Below are 17,974 nucleotides of genomic sequence, written 5' to 3' on the forward strand. Positions count from 1 at the left end.
CTGGTCTGGGACTCCGGCCTCAAGCCAGCCTTCCGCGTTCCAGAGGGCAAGGACTACAGCCTGCGACTGTCGACGTTCCGAAGCCAAGCCAAGCCGCGGCCCGCCAGCTGGGGGCGCCACGGCTCGCCCTCCTCCAGCCCTCCCCTCGCCACGGCTCGTGCCCCGCGCCCGCGCCTCGCCACGCCACGCCCCCTCGTACCTCTACTTCCGCTTCGGAGGCGTAGAGAGCCAGGCACTTCCGGGAGCGCCGCGTGGAGTTGGTCGTTTTCGCAGCTTTCAGTATGGCGGGCCTTGCTGACCCTCCCGGGCCGATGCTGTCTTTGAACCCGCAGGAAGACGTAGAGTTTCGAAAGGAGGTAACGCAGGTTCGCCGGCGCGTAACCCAGGTGAGCTCCCGCCGCGGCCAAACCGCGAGGGGAGGCGGCGGACCGGTTGTGGGAGCGTTCCGGGATCTCACGCCTCTGCTACCTTCGGGATCCTAAATCTGAGACAGACCTTGTGAGCTTGGAGGACAAGGTTCTGAGAAAAGGGGGTTTACGCTGGTCCGGAAATTATGGAGGGGTTTGGCCGCGTAGACCTTAGTCTTCATATGGAAAATAAGGAGATTGGGGGTGACGTAAGAGGAGAAAAACAGACCTAGCTGAAGGGAATAACACTTCTGTACCGCAGATTAAACCAGATTAGAGCTGTCACGCTTCTGCTTGGCCTCCGAAAATGGGAGACCCAGAATTAGCACGCCTTTTGGGGAGGTTTGTAGGCCTGGTTGGTAATTTCAGAGTTCTTTAAAGACAGCATTTTGTCAAGTTCTATTTGCTGACTAGGGCCCATGATAGTTGATATTTTCTTTGGTTTTTTAGCATAAAATACACTGGGAAACTTTAAAAATTCTTGTTACGAAAAGCAAGGGTACGGTAATTGAGACGCTGAAAGGTAACACTGTGAAGGTTAACAGGCTTCTAGAAAAGTGTTTGATTATGTGCGAGTCAACAGTGATCTTCACACAAAATTGAAGTGCGCATTTATGTGGAGTCCCCTGGGCTGAAGAATGGCATCTTCGAAAATTTACTTGTTTATCCATTGATTCAGCATGTAGTTATTGAGTTCTTAGATTATGCTGAGTGCTGGGATAAGAGGCTGAGAAGGCAATTGACAGTTGTCCTTGTGGGGAAACAAGGCTAATTACTGCTGTGATAAGTGGAAATACAAAGTAGGTTCTTTGATCTAGGGCTAGTTTTGCAAGTCCTGTTGCAATGTGATTTTCTTATTTTAAAAATATTTAACTTACCTGGTCTTTATGTCTTCAGCAACAAAAGCAAGAAAAGCTTAAGCGTGGAGTAATCTATGTTGGCCACCTACCTAGCACACTTGATGAAACTCAGATCCAAGCTTATTTCTCCCAGTTTGGCACTATTACAAGATTAAGACTTTCCAGAAGTAAAAGGGTAAGATTTTTGTAGGCGATTTGATTTTTTTGTATCTCAAATGTGTTTCATCCTTGAGAGTTTATAAAGCATGTTCAGTATACATTATTGCTTATTGGGCTTCATTCCAAAAAGGGGGTGTGGGTGAGGTTTAGAATCTGAAACATCCACAAGAGTGAAGTCTGTATTGTGTTTTTTTTTTTTTACATTGCCCCAAATCCTCAAGTTAAATTGATAATCCTGGTAAATGAACGTCAGTTTGAAGATGAGGTTCATACATCTTTTTATGTTAGCCTTTGTTATAGGCATCCTTATATAGCAAAGGTTTATATAGTGAATAGTTAAGGGTAAGGACTCTGGAGCCAGACTATGTAGGTTTGAGGTCTGTCGCTATACCTTGCTAGTTGGACAAGTTCTGTAATCTTTTCATGCTTCAGTTTTCTGATCATAAAATATGAATTAAATAGCACCAACTTCTTGGGAGTGTTCAAAGATTAAATGAGGTAATGACTGTTCTTAGAACGTTGCCTGGGACACACTTTATAAATATTACTGTTATACCTACTGCCCAATGAAATATAGGTTTGTGTAGTTTGTTTCAGTAATAGAGGAGTGGCCCACTGTATTTTCTTCCCCTGCACGTAAGTTTTGATTGGTTACAGTTAACTGTTGGAAGTTGGAATTTCTTTTTTTTTTTTTTAAATTCTACATTTCCCCACTTGAGTTACAGTCGATAATTTGATTTAGCATATGAAAAGATAAGATATCCATGTATTATCTGCTAGTTGTCATAAAACCACAGATTTTAAATTTTATTTTAGAGCAACATTAAAGGAAATTTTAAATTCTTTTTTTTTTTTTTTATTCATAGCTGTGTACATTAATGAGATCATGGGGCACCATACATTGGTTTTATATACCGTTTGACATATTTTGACCACACTGGTTAACATAGCCTTCCTGGCATTTTCTTAGTTATTGTGTTAAGACATTTATATTCTACATTTAGTAAGTTTCGCATGTACCCTTGTAAGATGCACCATAGGTGTAATCCGGAAATTTTAAATTTAAATGCTATTATTTCTTCCATCTTGCCCAAAATAACATTTTCTTTGTATTCCCCTTCCCTGTTTTTTCCCCCCATTTTCCTGCTTGTATTGGTTGTTCCTTCCATAAATATTTCAAACATCCTGAAGTTTACTAGGGAATAATTCACTGACTACTCAAGTATCCACCATTTAACTTTGTCAGATGTTAACTTGATACCATACTTGCTTTAGATCTTTGTGTAAGGAGTAGATTATGGGCCGGATATGGTGGCTCACACTTAATAGTCCTAGCACTTTGGGAGGCCAGAAATTTAAGACCAGCCTGAGAAAATCAAGACCTCATCTCTACCAAAAATAGAAAAATTAGCTAGGTGTAGTGGTGCCTGCCTGAAGTCCCAGCTACTTGAGAGACTGAATCAGGAGAATGACTTGAGCCCAGGAATAGGAAGTCACAGTGATCTGTGATAAAGCCACTACACTCTAGCCCAGGAGAGCTCTATATCAAAAAAAGAAGGGGAAGAGAGAAAGGAAGAAAGAAAGAAAGAATAATAAGATTATAGGTGGAGTTGAGGTCCCTTTAGTATGCTTCCCCAGTTCCCTTCACCTCCCCGTGCCCAGGGAATTCACGGATTTAGTGTTTTTCATTGTTGTATATGTTCTTAATTCTACATCAATGTGTATTATATGGTATTTGTTTTAAAATTGTATGTTAATTACATACTATTTCTATCTTCTTACAACTTAATTTTTCATTCAATAGTCTTTTTTTTGAGCTTTGTGCATGTAACTGTAGTACATTTGATGTCATTGACACAGTAAGAAATAAGTTTTACCTCACAACCCAACACATGTACAAATTTATGTAAACATAACAGAACTAAAAGTTGAATGAAATAACTATGTTTTATGAGATACACTTGATTTTCTGAAACCCACTAAGTTGGTTTTATTGCCCACTAAAAGATCAAACTGTGAGTTTGAAAAGTTGCTATATCCCATATCCTCAGGGTCACTGAGTATAGAATAGTCATAGGGACTTTTTTCCACAGGGTGTCGCTCTGGGTGAAGTGCAGTGGTCTAATCTTAGCTCACTGCAGCCTCCAACTTCTGGATTTAAGTGATCCTCCTACCTCAGTCTTCCAAAGTGCTAAGATCGCAGGTCTAAGCCTCGACACTCAGCTGCTTATTTTGTCTCTGCTGTATTCTTAGTGAGGTTAAATGTCATTGATCATTAGAATTTGCTTTTCTGTGTATTATCTATTTATATATTTTGCTCTTTATTTATTTATTTTTTTGAGTCAGTCTCAAATTGTTGCCCCCAGGAGAGTGCTATGGCATCACAGCTCACAGCAACCTCAAACTTTTGGGCTTAAGTGATTCTCGTACTTCAGCCTCCCAAGTAGCTGAGACTACAGGCGCTCACCACAATGCCCGGCTGTTTTTTAAGATGGGGGTCTCGCTCTTGCTCAGTCTGGTCTTGAACCCCTGAGCTCAGGCAGTCCACCCACTTCGGCCTCCCAGAGTGCTAGGATTACAGTCATGAGCCACTGCGCCCCGTCTATATGTTTTGCTCTTATTGTTTGACTTTCACAAAAACTCGTCCTGCCTTTTTAAGGTGTTACTTTGTAAGTGTTGTTCCATATTGCAGTCTGGTCATTGTTCCTCCTTGCTTTGCATTTTGAATTTAGGTCTGCAGAGAAGTACAATCTTGTGTGGATTAGCAATTATATTTTAAACAAAAAGAAAGAATAGCGTGGTGAACATTCTTTCATCCCTCACCTGGATTCACCCTTTACTAACATCCTAACATACATGTTTCATTTCTCTATATCTATGTAAACACACTTTGTGTTGTTGAACCATTTAGAAAAACAGCAGTCAAAACACATTACATACTTCATTGTAAGTCTACCAAGAATAAGGACATTGTCCTATATAACCACAATATAATAGTATATAATATGCTCTCTTCACTTATCCCTAATGGTCCTAAAAATGTCTTTAGCTTTTTGTCCCTACCTGTTGTAATTAAAAGTGTCATGGTACTGTTTGATAAAGTGCTAATGTACATTATTTAAATTATTGACATTTTAAGAGTTTGATTTTAGATCAGATATTAATTGTTTTCATGGTGGGTTTTCCATTGCAGACTGGAAATAGCAAAGGCTATGCCTTTGTGGAATTTGAGTCTGATGATGTTGCCAAGATAGTTGCTGAAACAATGAACAACTACCTTTTTGGTGAAAGACTTTTGCAGTGTAAGTGTTCTTGTCTTACCTGTAGAGTTGCATGGATGCCTGCTGCTGGTGGGTGGCTATGGCAAGAAGGACAGATAACACTTAAGCTGCTTGGACATGCCACTTAATCTCTGAGATATTCAGAATGATGCAAGGATTTAAGTGTATCTTCCAGCAGATTCTAATTGGAATTTTAAAATCTTTCAGCATGAGAGCAGCTGACCCATCTTTAATGGGCTATAGCAGGCTTCCCTGGGACAGTATCATTTAAATTGAAAACTGAAGATTAAATAGGAGCAGCCAGGTGAAGAGGGTGGGAATGAAGATTGAGACCACTCTTGGATGAGAGATAGCAAATGCCAAACCAGGGACTGGCTGACCAGTTGGCTGTGAGGGGAGTGCCATGAGAAGTAGCAAGAAATGAAGGCGAAATAACCCTGTACCCATAGGTCAGGGTTGCCTATGGGTCAGATAATTGAAGGCCTTCCCAGTCAGGGAGTTTAGAATTTATCCCGAGAGGCCAGGCAAGGTGGTTCGTGCCTGTAATCCTAGCACTCTGGGAGGCCGAGGCAGGTGGATTGCTTGAGCTCACGAGTTTGAGACCAGCCTGAGCAAAAAGCAAGAAAACCATCTCTACTAAAAATAGAAAAACTGAGGCAAGAGGATTGCTTGAGCTTGAGTTGGAAGTTGCTATAAACTATAATGCCATGGCCCTCTACTCAGGGCAATAGCTTGAGACTGTGTCAAAAAAAAGAATTTATCCCGAGAGCAATGGGGAGCCCATTTACAGTTCTAGATAGGATAACATCAAAAGTCAGGAATCACAGTCCAGCACGGTGGCTCGCGCCTGTAATGCCAGCACGGGAAGGCCAAAGCAGGTGTATTGCTTGAGCTTAGGAGTTCAAGACTAGCCTGAGGAAGAGCGAGACCCTATCTCTAAAAATAGGTGGGTATTATGACGGGCTCCTGTAGTTTCCAGCTACTGAGGAGGCTGAGGCAAGAGAATCACTTGAGCCCAAGAGTTTGAGGTTGCTGTGAACTGTGATGCCACAACACTACCGAGGCAACAAAGTGAGACAGTGTGTCAGAAAAAAAGTCAGGAATCATATTTCAAAGTCAGCCTAAGTGGTATTGGCTGCAGCTCTTTCACAAGAGAGAAGCTATAAGGAATAGAGGAGAGACAACAGTGGTTACAAGTTTATCCTGCATGTAGGAGCAAGTGGAGCCTCCAACTTGTATTCCAGTGGACTCCCCTGAGAATCCCCCATCTAGGTCTCTAGCCATGAGCAGGTAAAGCTGAGTTTCTGGCCTCCCTGTACCCAGTGGTGGTGTGTGGCCATCCAGGTATCCAAGTTCACAGGCATCTGCTCAAACAGCTGCCAAGGCTGCCCAAGTAGCACAAGAGAGAATCTGAGTATCCTACTTGAGGTCATGGGCTAATTCTGAAATTAAAAGCATACCATTGCCAGAAAGAAATGGGCTGGCAGGTAACCTAAAAGGTGTTGACCATAAGTGCCAAATCAGGTGGTGTCTGTAGCTTAGTGTGTAGGGCACCAGCCACATACACCAAGGCTGGCAGGTAACCTAAAAGGTGTTGACCATAAGTGCCAAATCAGGTGGTGTCTGTAGCTTAGTGTGTAGGGCACCAGCCACATACACCGAGGCTGGCAGATTCAAACCCAGCCCAGGCCAGCTAAAACAACAATGACAGTTGCAACAATAACAACAAAAAAAGTGCAAATCAGTGCTGTGCTGTGTCTGAAAAATAGCAGAAAGGGTACTAAAGGGTAACATTTGTTGCTTCCGTCTTAAAGCATTAACTCCATTAGAATATTGGCTCATGTTACTTTGATACGAGATTGAGCCTCATTTTGATTGTGACATGGAAAATGGCACTGGGGAAATTCTAAAGTTAACAAAATCCCTTTGCAACCTCTTAGTTAAAAACGTTCTTTTTTTTTTTTTATTGTTGGGGATTCATTGAGGGTACAATAAGCCAGGTTACACTGATTGCAATTGTTAGGTAAAGTCCCTCTTGCAATCATGTCTTGCCTAAAAACGTTCTTTTTCCCTTTCTAAAATAGGTCGTGTTGTGCCACGTGGAAAAGTACATAAAGAACTTTTTAAGGGCTGCAAAACGCCATTTAAACAGCCATCACATCCGGCAGTGAAACGGTATAATCAGAAACGGACACTTACACAAAGACTACAGATGGAGAGGCGATTTAAAAAGAAGGAAAGGTTACTCAGGAAGAAATTAGCGAAAAAAGGAATTGATTATAATTTTCTTCCTTTGGTAAATACTCCTTCCTAAAATGTTTTTTGTGGTTTTTCTTGGGGGTGGGCTTTGTACCTAACCAGTAATGACTTGTACCTTTATCATGATTATACAAAGTATCTAGCCCAGTGCTTATCACATACTAAGTTATGACTAAATTTTCTATTTTTGAGACAGAGTCTCATTTTGTCATCCTTTTTATTTTTTAATAAGAAAAATGTTTATTTCCAAATTCCATGTACATAGGGAGAATCACAAGGATGATTACCCAGTGTCTTAATAATGGTCACGTATTTTTATACATGCCTTTTAGAAGGGAAGGGGAAGTATAAGTACAAGTGGCTACTAGGGAAGATGAGTAGATGTGGGAAAGTTAACCTGAGAGACAGGTATTGTGTTTTAAATGACTTGGGCCAGGTCTGCTTGTATTCTTGACCTTTTCTACAACATACGGTGGTAACAGGAGAAGAAAGGACATAGTTGCCCCTACTTTGATCTTTTGATTAGGTCAGTCCAGTATTATGTAGATAAAGGGAATGGTCCTTCCAAATGCTTTCTGATTTTTTTTTTTTTAAGAGACAGAGTCTCACTTTGTCGCCCTCAGTAGAGTGCTGCGGTGTCACAGCTCACAACAACCTCCAGCTCTTGGGCTTAGGTGATTCTCTTGCCTTAGCCTCCCGAGTAGCTGGGACTACTGGCACCTGCCACAATGCCTGGCTAATTTTTGTTGCAGTTTGGCTGGGGTCGGGTTTGAACACGCTACCCTTGGTGTATGGGGCTGGCGCCCTACTCACTGAGCCACAGGCGCCACCCGCTTTATGATCTTGAATAGCCTTTAAATTGAAAGTACTCTTTGTACCAAATAGCAATAGTCTTGCTTTTGCTCAGGCTGGTCTCAAGGGATGCTTCTTCCTCGGCCTCCCAGAGTGCTAGGATTATAGATGTGAGGCTTGCCCAAAGGTGAAATTTCCTTAGTGTCTTCATTCCCCCTGTCTGGAGCTTCCCACCCATTAAAAGCTGAGTTGGTAGCTATGGAGAGAGATTGAATTAGTAGTTTATCAATAAGAGATCTAAAGAGAGGGCGGCACCTGTGGCTCAAGGAGTAGGGCACCGGTCCCATATGCCGGAGGTGGGGGGTTCAAACCCAGCCCCGGCCAAAAACCAAAAAAAAAAAAAGAGATCTAAAGAGAGACATAAGAATGTAAATGAGAATGAGAATGAATATGTAGGAAAGAACAGATCTGAGCACATTTCCCCACACCCCATTAAGCCCCTCATTTTGTCATCCTTGGTAGACTACTGTGGCATCATAGCTCACAGCAACCTCAAACTCTTGCGCTTAAGTGATTCTCGTGCCTCAGTCTCCCAAGTAGCTGGAACTATAGGCACCCTCCACAGTGCCTGACTATTTTTAGAGATGAGGTGTCACTCTGGCTCAGGCTGGTCTCCCAACCTGTGAGCTCAGGCAGTCCACCAGCTTTGGCCTCCCAGAGTGCTAGGATTACACACGTGAGCCACTGTGCCCGGCCATGACTGAATTTTTTAAATATTGCATTGTGGACTCGGCTCCTGTAGCTTAAGCGGCTAGGGTGCCAGCCACTTAACACCAGAGCTGGCTGGTTCAAATCCAGCCCGGTCCCGCCAAACAACCATGGCAACTATAACCAAAAAATAGTTGTGGTGGGCACCTGTAGACCCAGCTACTTGGGAAGCTAAGGTAAGAGAATCACTTAAGCCCAAGAGTTGGAGGTTGCTGTGAGCTGTGACGCCAGGGCACTCTACCAAGGACGACAGCTTGAGACTCTGTCTCTTAAAAGAAAAAACATTGCATTGTGGATTCTTCCTAAATGCTCGTGAGAACAGATCCTAATATCCTGTTATTTCATTATGTTTTCATCCTGTTATCCTGTTATTTTCATTATACGGAAGAGGAAATGCCTTTTAAAGGGGTTAACCTGATTTGCATGACTTTCAGGATCTGTGTTTAAGTTACTGACATTAAACTGTGATGGTCTCAGATTACCAGAGCAGTGACATTACCAGAATTAAATATTTGATTTTTATATGCTTTTAGTAAATAATTAAGACAGTAAATTACCCATTCTTTTTATTCCATTCTAGGTAAAATTTTGTTTCATATTCTTATAAACTGGAGATATTCCTAAATTATGTATCAGAATTAGCCAGTAAACATGAATTCTGTGAATTCAGGGAGCAAAGGTTGAAATATAGAAAGCTTATTTAGATGAAGATAAGTTAGCACAGTTGTTCATCCCATTTTTTCTGCCTTGCTTGTAGGAAAATGAGATTCAAGAAGGCTTTGCTGAGTCTTCCTTTCACCTGTCAAAATACGAAGACAGGAGAGCTGTATGTCTTTTAGTACAAAATAGGAATTCAGGATTTAGTGTGTAGCTGGTATAGTTGAAAGTATTAGTTCTTTTTCTGTCTAAGTCAGTGTTTCTCAACCTTCCTAATGCCGCAACCCTTTAATACAGTTCCTCATGTCGTGGTGACCCCCAACCATAAATTATTTTTGTTGCTACTTCATAACAGTAATTTTGCTACTTTTATGAATCGTAATGTAAATATCTGTTATGCAGGATGTATTTAGGCGACCCCTGTGAAAGGGTCATTCGACCCCCCAGCTTGAGAACTGCTGGTCTAAGTCTTGAGATTGTTTTCATCCTCTGTAGACCCTTTCAGCTTATTTAAAGGAAGCGAATTAGGTTCAGCACGCATAATTCAGTGGTTAGGGCGTCTGTCTCAAAAAAGGGGAGGGGGGAAGCAAATTAGTTGGTAAGGGATGGCATTTATTACCAAGTATATTCCATCTTTTTTCAATTTTTTAATCTTTTTTCATTATTCATTTTTAGTGATGGGGTCTCGCTGTTGCTTAGACTGGTCTCAAACCCTTGAGCTCAGGCAGTCTACCCGCATCGGCCTCCCAGAGGGTATATTAGGTCTTTAAACCTTAGCAGAAAATTAGAAGACTGAATTATCCTTTGGCCCAAGTTCCTGGTGGTTAAGTAGTAGTATTTTTTTTTTTTTTTTTTTTTTTTTTGTAGAGACAGAGTCTCACTTTATGGCCCTTGGTAGAGTGCCGTGGCCTCACACAGCTCACAGCAACCTCCAACTCCTGGGCTTAAGCGATTCTCTTGCCTCAGCCTCCCGAGTGGCTGGGACTACAGGCGCCCGCCACAACGCCCGGCTATTTTTTTGGTTGCAGTTTGGCCGGGGCCGGGCTTGAACCCGCCACCCTCGGTATATGGGGCCGGCGCCTTACCGACTGAGCCACAGGCGCCACCCTAAGTAGTAGTATTTTAAAGAGACAGGATCTTGCTCTATTGTCTAGGCTGGTTTCAGACTCTGGTCTCAAGTGATCCTCCTGCCTCAGCTTCCCAAAGCATTAACCTGGTTGTTAATTCTTTGCCCAAATCCTAAATACTATCTTTAACAGTACTAGAACATTATTTTGAGGCCTTAGGCCCAGGTACTCTGATGAACCATTTGGGAGGTGGGACAGTGAAGTTTAAAAAGGGGTGTGTAAGCACTGCTGCTCCTGTTGCTTAGTGGAGACTCCTCCACTTCGCTTGGCTTGGCTTCGTTGCCATAATGAATTTAGTCAGGTTAGTCCTCCAGGGACTCCACCTTTTCACATTCTTCCTAGTTCTCCTGAATTCAGAATTCTGTACATCAGCAAAGTCTATGTTTTGACCTTCCATTCAACCTCTATAGCTTCCGCCATTTACTTGAGATTATTCATTGTACTGGGGAGTTACTGCTTTTGAAATTGAAATAATCTGTGACTTAGGGAAGATTTACTGTTAACATGTATGAGGATTTAATGGTAAATTTAAAAAGGAAAGATGTGGAGATTGTTTATAACTTCTTTGTTTAAGATTTACAGAAGTAGGGGGGAAAGGTTTCAAAAACTGATTGTTAGAAGTTTACAGATAACCAGGGAAATTTTATCATTTCACATGCCAACTATAAGATAAAGATAAGTAGGAAAATATATTCAAGGCTACAGTAGCTGATCGATATGTAAATTAATCATCTTTTTAAACGTATTTGAAGGTTTTACCTAAGGGAAAGAAACAACAGGTTTCGGGCACTACTGAGAAGACTGTGGATAGCCAGGTAAAGTGTCTTCAATATCTTGGGCACCAGATACTACATTCTTCTTTCATTTGAAGAAAAAAAAGCAATTTCTGCTACTATCACTTTGTTAAGATTATTTTTTTACTTGGTTAAGAGTTTAAATTAAATCTTGTTTTAACATTTGGGGTAGATCCTCACTAGTAATTTAGGCATTTTCTGTCTAATACCTTGTAATGGAGCATGTTATGTTTTAATTAATTGTGAATTTCTATACTAAGTTTGATAAGCATCTAAGCTCTTTATTATCTCCATTTGTATCACCAAAAGGTAGAAACAGACCTAAAATAACATGGCACAACTTGTAAAAGTAGAGGGGAGATGGTGTTTCTGGGGTAAAGTAACAATGTTCTACATGTATGTGTTAATGTGGTATGATCTTACTGAATGCAGGGCCCCACACCAGTTTGTACACCAGCATTTTTGGAGAAACGAAAATCTGAAGTGGCTGCAATGAATGATGATGAAGATAATGAAATAGTTTTCAAACAGCCCAAATCCAGTGTAAAAGAAGCACAAGAGACTCAAACACCTACTACACGTTCACAGAAAAAAAGACGAAGAAAAAGCAGTCAGTGACTCAATATACTATGCATAGCATTTCTTCTGAAAAGTGCAGTTTTTGTTTCGTGGGCTGATTCTATGCTAGGTACAGTGAAATGCAACCCTTGCCAAGGTTTTTTTTTTTTTCTGAAACAGAGCCTCCCTGCTGCCCAGGCTAGAGTGTCAAGGTGTCAGTTCACTCACACTGCTCAGACTCCTGGGTTCGAGTGATCTTCCTGCCTCATTGCCCAGCTAATATTTCTGCTTTTTCCTCTTCATAGAGCTGGGGTCTCACTTTTGCTCAGGCTGGTCTCAAACTCCTGAAGTCAAATGATCCTCCTGCCTCTGCCTCCCAGAGTGCAGGGATTATAGGTATGAGCCACCATGCCCGACCCCTTGACAGTTTTTGTAGGAAAAACATACTATTTGGTCAAGTCAGTAAGGAAAGCTACTTGTATTATTTTGGCTTATCTGTCCTTTCTAAAGTACAGGGGTGCATACCAGCTTGCAGTGGTTGGGCTCACATTCCCTCTTTTTCCTGGTCTCTTCTAGTTTAGATTTCACAGCTTTCCCTAATTACTTTGGCTAGAAGGCTTACCATTAACTGCAGGTTTAATTTAAGTACTAAACTGCAGCTGTTTTTCACTACCAGATAAAAACCATTATCGTGCTTGACCGCCTACATCAGGCGTCCTCAAACTAATTTTTAAACGGGGCTAATTCACTGTCCCTCAGACCATTGGAGGGCTGGACCATAGTTTAAAAAAAAAAAACAAAAAAACTATGAACAAAAATTCCTGTGCACACTGCACATCTTATTTTGAAGTAAAAAAACAAGACAGGAACAAATACAATCACACTGCCTCATGTGGCCCACGGGCCGCAGTTTGAGGACGCCTGACATGGTTGTGCACTTTTCACCCAGGAGGATACTTTAGACCAGGGGTCCTCAAACATGGGACGATTGAAACTGGAAGTTAAATTGTATGAGGAATGAAAAGGAATTTTCAATTGTTACTGCTGATTCATTTAGATAATAGTTCGAGTGTTAATGAAGATTCAAAAATGACTGATCTTTACCATAAAAATCAGTTAGCATTTTATATCAGTATCATCTATGGGGAATTTCAAGATTCAAACAATGATCAGCAAATAAACTTTTTCTTATAAATTATTGGTATGCGTGTGGACTTAGGAGTCTTGGAAAAATATAGTGAATTTTCTCCTCATCTGTTTCTCAGTTTCTGATACACTTAATGTATGTTTTTTGTACTGCTAATCCAGATTCATTTAAAATATTGCCACCATGTGTTTTTTTTTTCATCTAATATTTAAATCTTTAAGATACTGGGCTAGGTGTTTCGATGGAAAATGCAAAACAATTGATATTAAATATATACAAAGAGCAGATTATACCTGAGATACAGAAAATGTTTAGTATGTATTTGTCAAATGAATGGCTCCCTTTTTTGAACCATGTCTGGACTTTGTGGACCTGTTTTTATTGTGTTTTATTATTGGTTTTGAGACAGCCTGGCTCTGGTCACCCAAGGTAGAGTGCTATAACATCATCACAGCTCACAGCAACCTCCAGGGCACAAGCAATCCTCTTGTCTCATCCTCCCACATGGCTGGGACTACAGGTTCCCACCGTAACCTGGCTATTTTTCTATTTTTGTAGAGACAAGGTCTCAATCTTGATCAGACTGGGTTCCAACTCCTGAGCTCAAGGGATCCACCCCCCTCAGCCTCCCAGAGTGCAGTCGTGAGCCACTGTGCCTGGCCAACTTCGTGGATCTGGATGTCCCTTTGATTTCCCCTTCTGGGAAAGTACCATATAAGCTCTCTTCCTTTTATCCAAGGGATATGGGCATTCAAATGCATGTGGCAAGGTGAAGTGAATGTTTCCGCCTTCCTAAACTGTCATCCACCAAGTTAAGACGGAGCAAGTGAGTTGAAGTGAGGGCATAACTAAAAGCTGTGCAATTAGTTTGACCACAACTATGTAGAAGTAATTTTTTTTTTAATGGAAAGATACAGATCAATACTAATGCTGTGAATAAGGTTTTTCCTAATTTTTAACAATATGTTTCTTTCATATACTATGTATAATCAGAACAAAAAGCAATAAAGGGAAAAAAGGAATTCATAAACTACTTTCTGTAGTAGCCAGATACTTCATAAGCTGCATGTTGGCCATCAAATGTAGGGAGTGTCAAATGAATAAATGCCTCCAAAGGGTGTTTGAATGTCAAACAGTGAATGAAAGTTGACAGAAATTCGTGATGGAGTTTTCTGTTGCTAGCATTGTTTGAACTGCAACATGGCCATATCCAAGGCGACAGATCACTATGGCTGGAAATTGTCCCTGGCAGATTCGTGATGGAAAACAAAAAACTAGGGTAGACTGTGGTAATATGAATTCCACAATCCCTTCAGTACATCAGAGGATATTTGTTACTCAAAGACTGACTCAAGTTAGACACCTTAGGGCAACTGTCCTCTGTCGAGTGCCTGTTGCAGACTGCTGCTATTCTTAGCCCAAGAATGTTAATTTCCCCTTAATATAGGCAGAATAATCACATGGTGGTAAACTAGTCTGCAGGCCAACTCTGACCCACTGCCTGTGTTTGTATTGCATTTTTAAGTGATTGGGGGAAAATGATTCATAGTACATGAAAAGGAATTCAAAAGTTAGTGTCCATAAATGTTTTATGGAATATAGCCACATTCACATACTTACATGTGGTCTGTGGCTACTTTTGTGCTGTAAGTTCAGTTGTGACAGATCTCACGTGGTTCTCTGCTTAGCAGTGCTGCTGAGTGCGCTACAAATTGTAGTGATGCAGTTTTAAGTGCATTTCAAGCTCCTCCATGCATAATGAATGGTACTATGAATTGTTTTTTTGTTGTTTTTTTTTTTTTTTTGCAGTTTTTGGCTGGGGCTGGGCTTGAACCTGCCACCTCCAGCTGGCGCCCTACTCCTTTGAGCCACAGGCGCTGCCCCTGGTACTGTGAATTCTATGTATTGTTATAAAATTTGATGTTAAAACTGTTTTTTGCAGTCACACTCCAGCTGTGTTAGAATAAATGTCAACATTACCACACTTACACATTTATCACAACGTTCCCAATTGATAGGAATGAGGCAGTCAAACATCTTAGGTATGTAAGACAGGATATTTCAGCACCCAATTTCTTGACACAAGTGAAAAGGAAAGTGAGGGTGTAACTGGCCGTAACTAAAGTTTGCATGTGGTTTGTTGGCCAAGCAAAGAAAGCCATTTACCAGTGATGTACCGTGTTTGTAGCAGCGAAAGAAATGCGGCCAGAAAAAATAAACTTATAAGACTTTAGCATTTCAGAGGGGAACAGTTGCTTAAAGAGTTAAGGGAGCAACATCAATTATAAGGCAGATGGTTTTGAGTGTTCTTGGTTAACATTTCACTAATACTGCTCAGTTGATGATTTGAAGAGTCAATACCAATTGATTCTTCCAATAGCTAGAATGACCCATTCATCCCAGTTTGCCCAGAATTTTTCTGGCTTTAACCCTGAAAGTACCACATTCTGGGAGGCTTCTTAGTCCTAAGAAAATTGGACCCAAGAAGTCACCCTAGAAGTGAATGAAGAATCAGCCTCTGTGTTAGGTGTAGCAACTGTAAGCAAAAATATTTTTAAAGTTGAAGAAATTTAAAGAGTAAGTGGAGCAGGCAAAGGCTTAGTTGAACAAATTCACAGTTTGGGAGAAATATAGGGGTTTGAAGGCTGCTTATTCACTGTCATACACCAGCAGGCGCTTTCTCTAAAATCCATGAACCTATAGTGTTACTGAACTAATAATGACACAGTGTACTTCGTTTGTTTTTGTGAACTTAGCCATCATCAGGTCTATAAATTTTTGACAGAAGTCGAAGCTGTAATCAGAGGTATCCGACCTGCAGCCTATCGGCCATGGATGGCCTAGGATGGCTATGAATGCAGCCCAACACAAAACTGTAAACTTAAAATGAGATTTTTTTGTGTGTGGAACTTGACTGCACAGTTCTCAAGTTCAAATGAACTCTGTAGACAATACTGTCACACTGTCACATAAACATGTACGCTTTTGCTGTACACACACATGGCTTCAGTTTTACAACAGTGTGTGGCTTCCAGAGTGTTATTTTTGATTTTTTTTTTTTTTCCCTTTGCAGTTTTTGGCCAGGGCCCGGTTTGAACCCGCCACCTCCGGCATATGGGGCCGGCACCCTACTCCTTGAGTCCAGGCACTGCCCCAGTGTGTTATCTTTGAAGTGCAGACATTCAAATTAACACCATCACATGTTACACATGCTCGGGGTGACTTGTCAAGGCAGCGATTATCAATAATTTTTTTTTTTTTTTTTTTTTTAAGACAGAGTCTTACTTTGTCGCCCTCAATAGGGTGCTGTGGCATCATAGCTTACAGCAACCTCAAACTCATGGGCTCAAGCGATCATTTTGCCTCAGCCTCCCAAGTAGCTGGGACTACAGGCGCCCACCACAATGCCCAGCTATTTTTAGAGACAGGGTCTTGCTTTTGCCTAGGCTGGTCTCTAACTGCTGAGCTGAGGCAATCCACCCACCTCGGCCTTCCAGAGTGTGAGAGCCACAGCACCTGACCTTATCAATAATATTTCAACCTATCATTGCAATGTCAGGCATTTAATGTTATTTAGAGTCAGGTAAGTGTTCATATTTGATTATTAAGAGCACTTCCACACCCCAGCAGCACCTCACGGGTCACCTGCCACGCTTTACAATCAGCCACCGCCTCGCCCTGCATCGACAGCCAAGATGTGAAAGAGCTCAAACCTTGCTATCTATTTTCCTGTCAATGAATTTGTCTGATAAAAGTAAATATAGTTCCTTATATATTTTTTTAATCGATAACGTCTCAAAAGAAAATGGAACCCCGCAAAAGAAAAATTATGAATAAAGGAAGATTGTTCAAGGAAAAGTGGACAAATCACTACTTTTTTGTGTTGAGGCAAATAGTAAGGCACTGCTTAATTTGTAGGGAATTTGTTTAAGTTTTTGAAAACTATAGATTGAAAAAGGCATTATATGCAAAAACATGCTGCCAAATTCAATGTGTAGGAAAGATTGTGTGTCACAAGGACAAAAGAGCAGAACTAGAAAAATGTCTTATTAACATGTTTTTTGAAATTTACAAATCAGACTTATAAAAGGCAGTTATGAAAAGCTGGGCGTGGTGGCTGAGCTCGTAGATTCAAGACCAGCCTGAGCCAGAGTTAGACCTCGTCTCTGAAAATAGTTGGGCATTGTGGCAGGCACCTGTAGTCCCACTCTACCAAGGGTGACAAAGTGAGACTGTGTCTCAAAAAAATAAAAAATCAAAGCTAGTTATGTGGTAGCACGTTTAACAGCAAAAAAGTCAAAACCATTTACTGATGGTGAGTTTATTAAGCCATGTACAGAAAGCATGGCGGATATAATTTGCCCTGAAAAAAGGGGAGATATTTCTAAATTCAGTTTGTTGCACCAAACTACACCTAAGAGATTTGAAGAAATTGGAAAATGTGTCAAAATAAGTTTGGAGAGTAAAGGTGCTAATTTTAAATCTTATGATTTGGAGATGGAAGACAGCACTGATGCTACAAATATGGCTCCATTTGCCATTTTTTTCAGAGGTATTAATGACAAATATGAAGTCACTGAATAAGTGGCATCTTTAGTGCCATTAAAAGACACAACTAAGTCAAGAGATTTATATAGAGCAGAAAAAAAACCCTGCCTTTACTTTGTCCATTGTTAACTTATCTGGCATAGTTACTGCTGGTGCCTCAGTGATGGTAAGGTAAAAGAGGGGGACTTCTAAATTTATTTTATTTTACTTTTTGAGGCAGATTCTCACTCTGTTGCCCTGGGTAGAATGCTGTGGTGTCACACCTCACAGCAACCTCAAACTCTTGAGCTTGAACAATCCTCTTGCTCAGCCTCTGGAGTAGCTGGAACTACAGGCACCCACCAAACGCCTGGCTAGTTTTTTTTTTTTCTATTTTTAGTAAAGATGGCGTCTCACTCTTGCTCAGTCTGATCTTGAATTCCTAAGCTCAAGCAATCCACCTGCCTCAGTCTCACAGAGTGCTAGGATTACAGGTGTGAGCCACCTTGCCCAGCCTCCTTAAAAGTATTGATGCTGACTATGGTAACAACATTTACTTTTCAGAAGTAAGATGGCTAAGTCAAGGCCGAATGTGGAAAAGATTTTATGATTTGTGATATGTCATCAAGTCATTTATG

General features: G+C 41.0%; 1 protein-coding gene across 1 annotated transcript; it reads left to right on the top strand.

The window, feature by feature from the left end:
- The first annotated feature begins 228 nt into the window (after positions 1-228).
- On the top strand, positions 229-14,500 carry NIFK (nucleolar protein interacting with the FHA domain of MKI67). Its single transcript, XM_053597942.1, has 6 exons — positions 229-386; positions 1,305-1,442; positions 4,620-4,728; positions 6,792-7,003; positions 11,063-11,125; positions 11,537-14,500. Exons 1-6 carry the CDS (start codon positions 282-284, stop codon positions 11,720-11,722), a joined length of 813 nt encoding a protein of 270 aa, XP_053453917.1. The 5' UTR covers positions 229-281; the 3' UTR covers positions 11,723-14,500.
- Positions 14,501-17,974: the final 3,474 nt, after the last annotated feature.

Source organism: Nycticebus coucang, chromosome 7 (genome assembly GCF_027406575.1).
Source record: "Nycticebus coucang isolate mNycCou1 chromosome 7, mNycCou1.pri, whole genome shotgun sequence".
NCBI lineage: Eukaryota > Metazoa > Chordata > Mammalia > Primates > Lorisidae > Nycticebus > Nycticebus coucang.

Excerpts from the sequence above, each read along its gene's own strand:
- NIFK (XM_053597942.1), top strand. The coding sequence starts at position 282 with ATGGCGGGCCTTGCTGACCCTCCCGGGCCGATGCTGTCTTTGAACCCG. Across the intron at positions 387-1,304 it reads TTCGCCGGCGCGTAACCCAG|CAACAAAAGCAAGAAAAGCT; the intron begins GTGAGCTCCCGC and ends TTATGTCTTCAG. Across the intron at positions 11,126-11,536 it reads AGAAGACTGTGGATAGCCAG|GGCCCCACACCAGTTTGTAC; the intron begins GTAAAGTGTCTT and ends TACTGAATGCAG.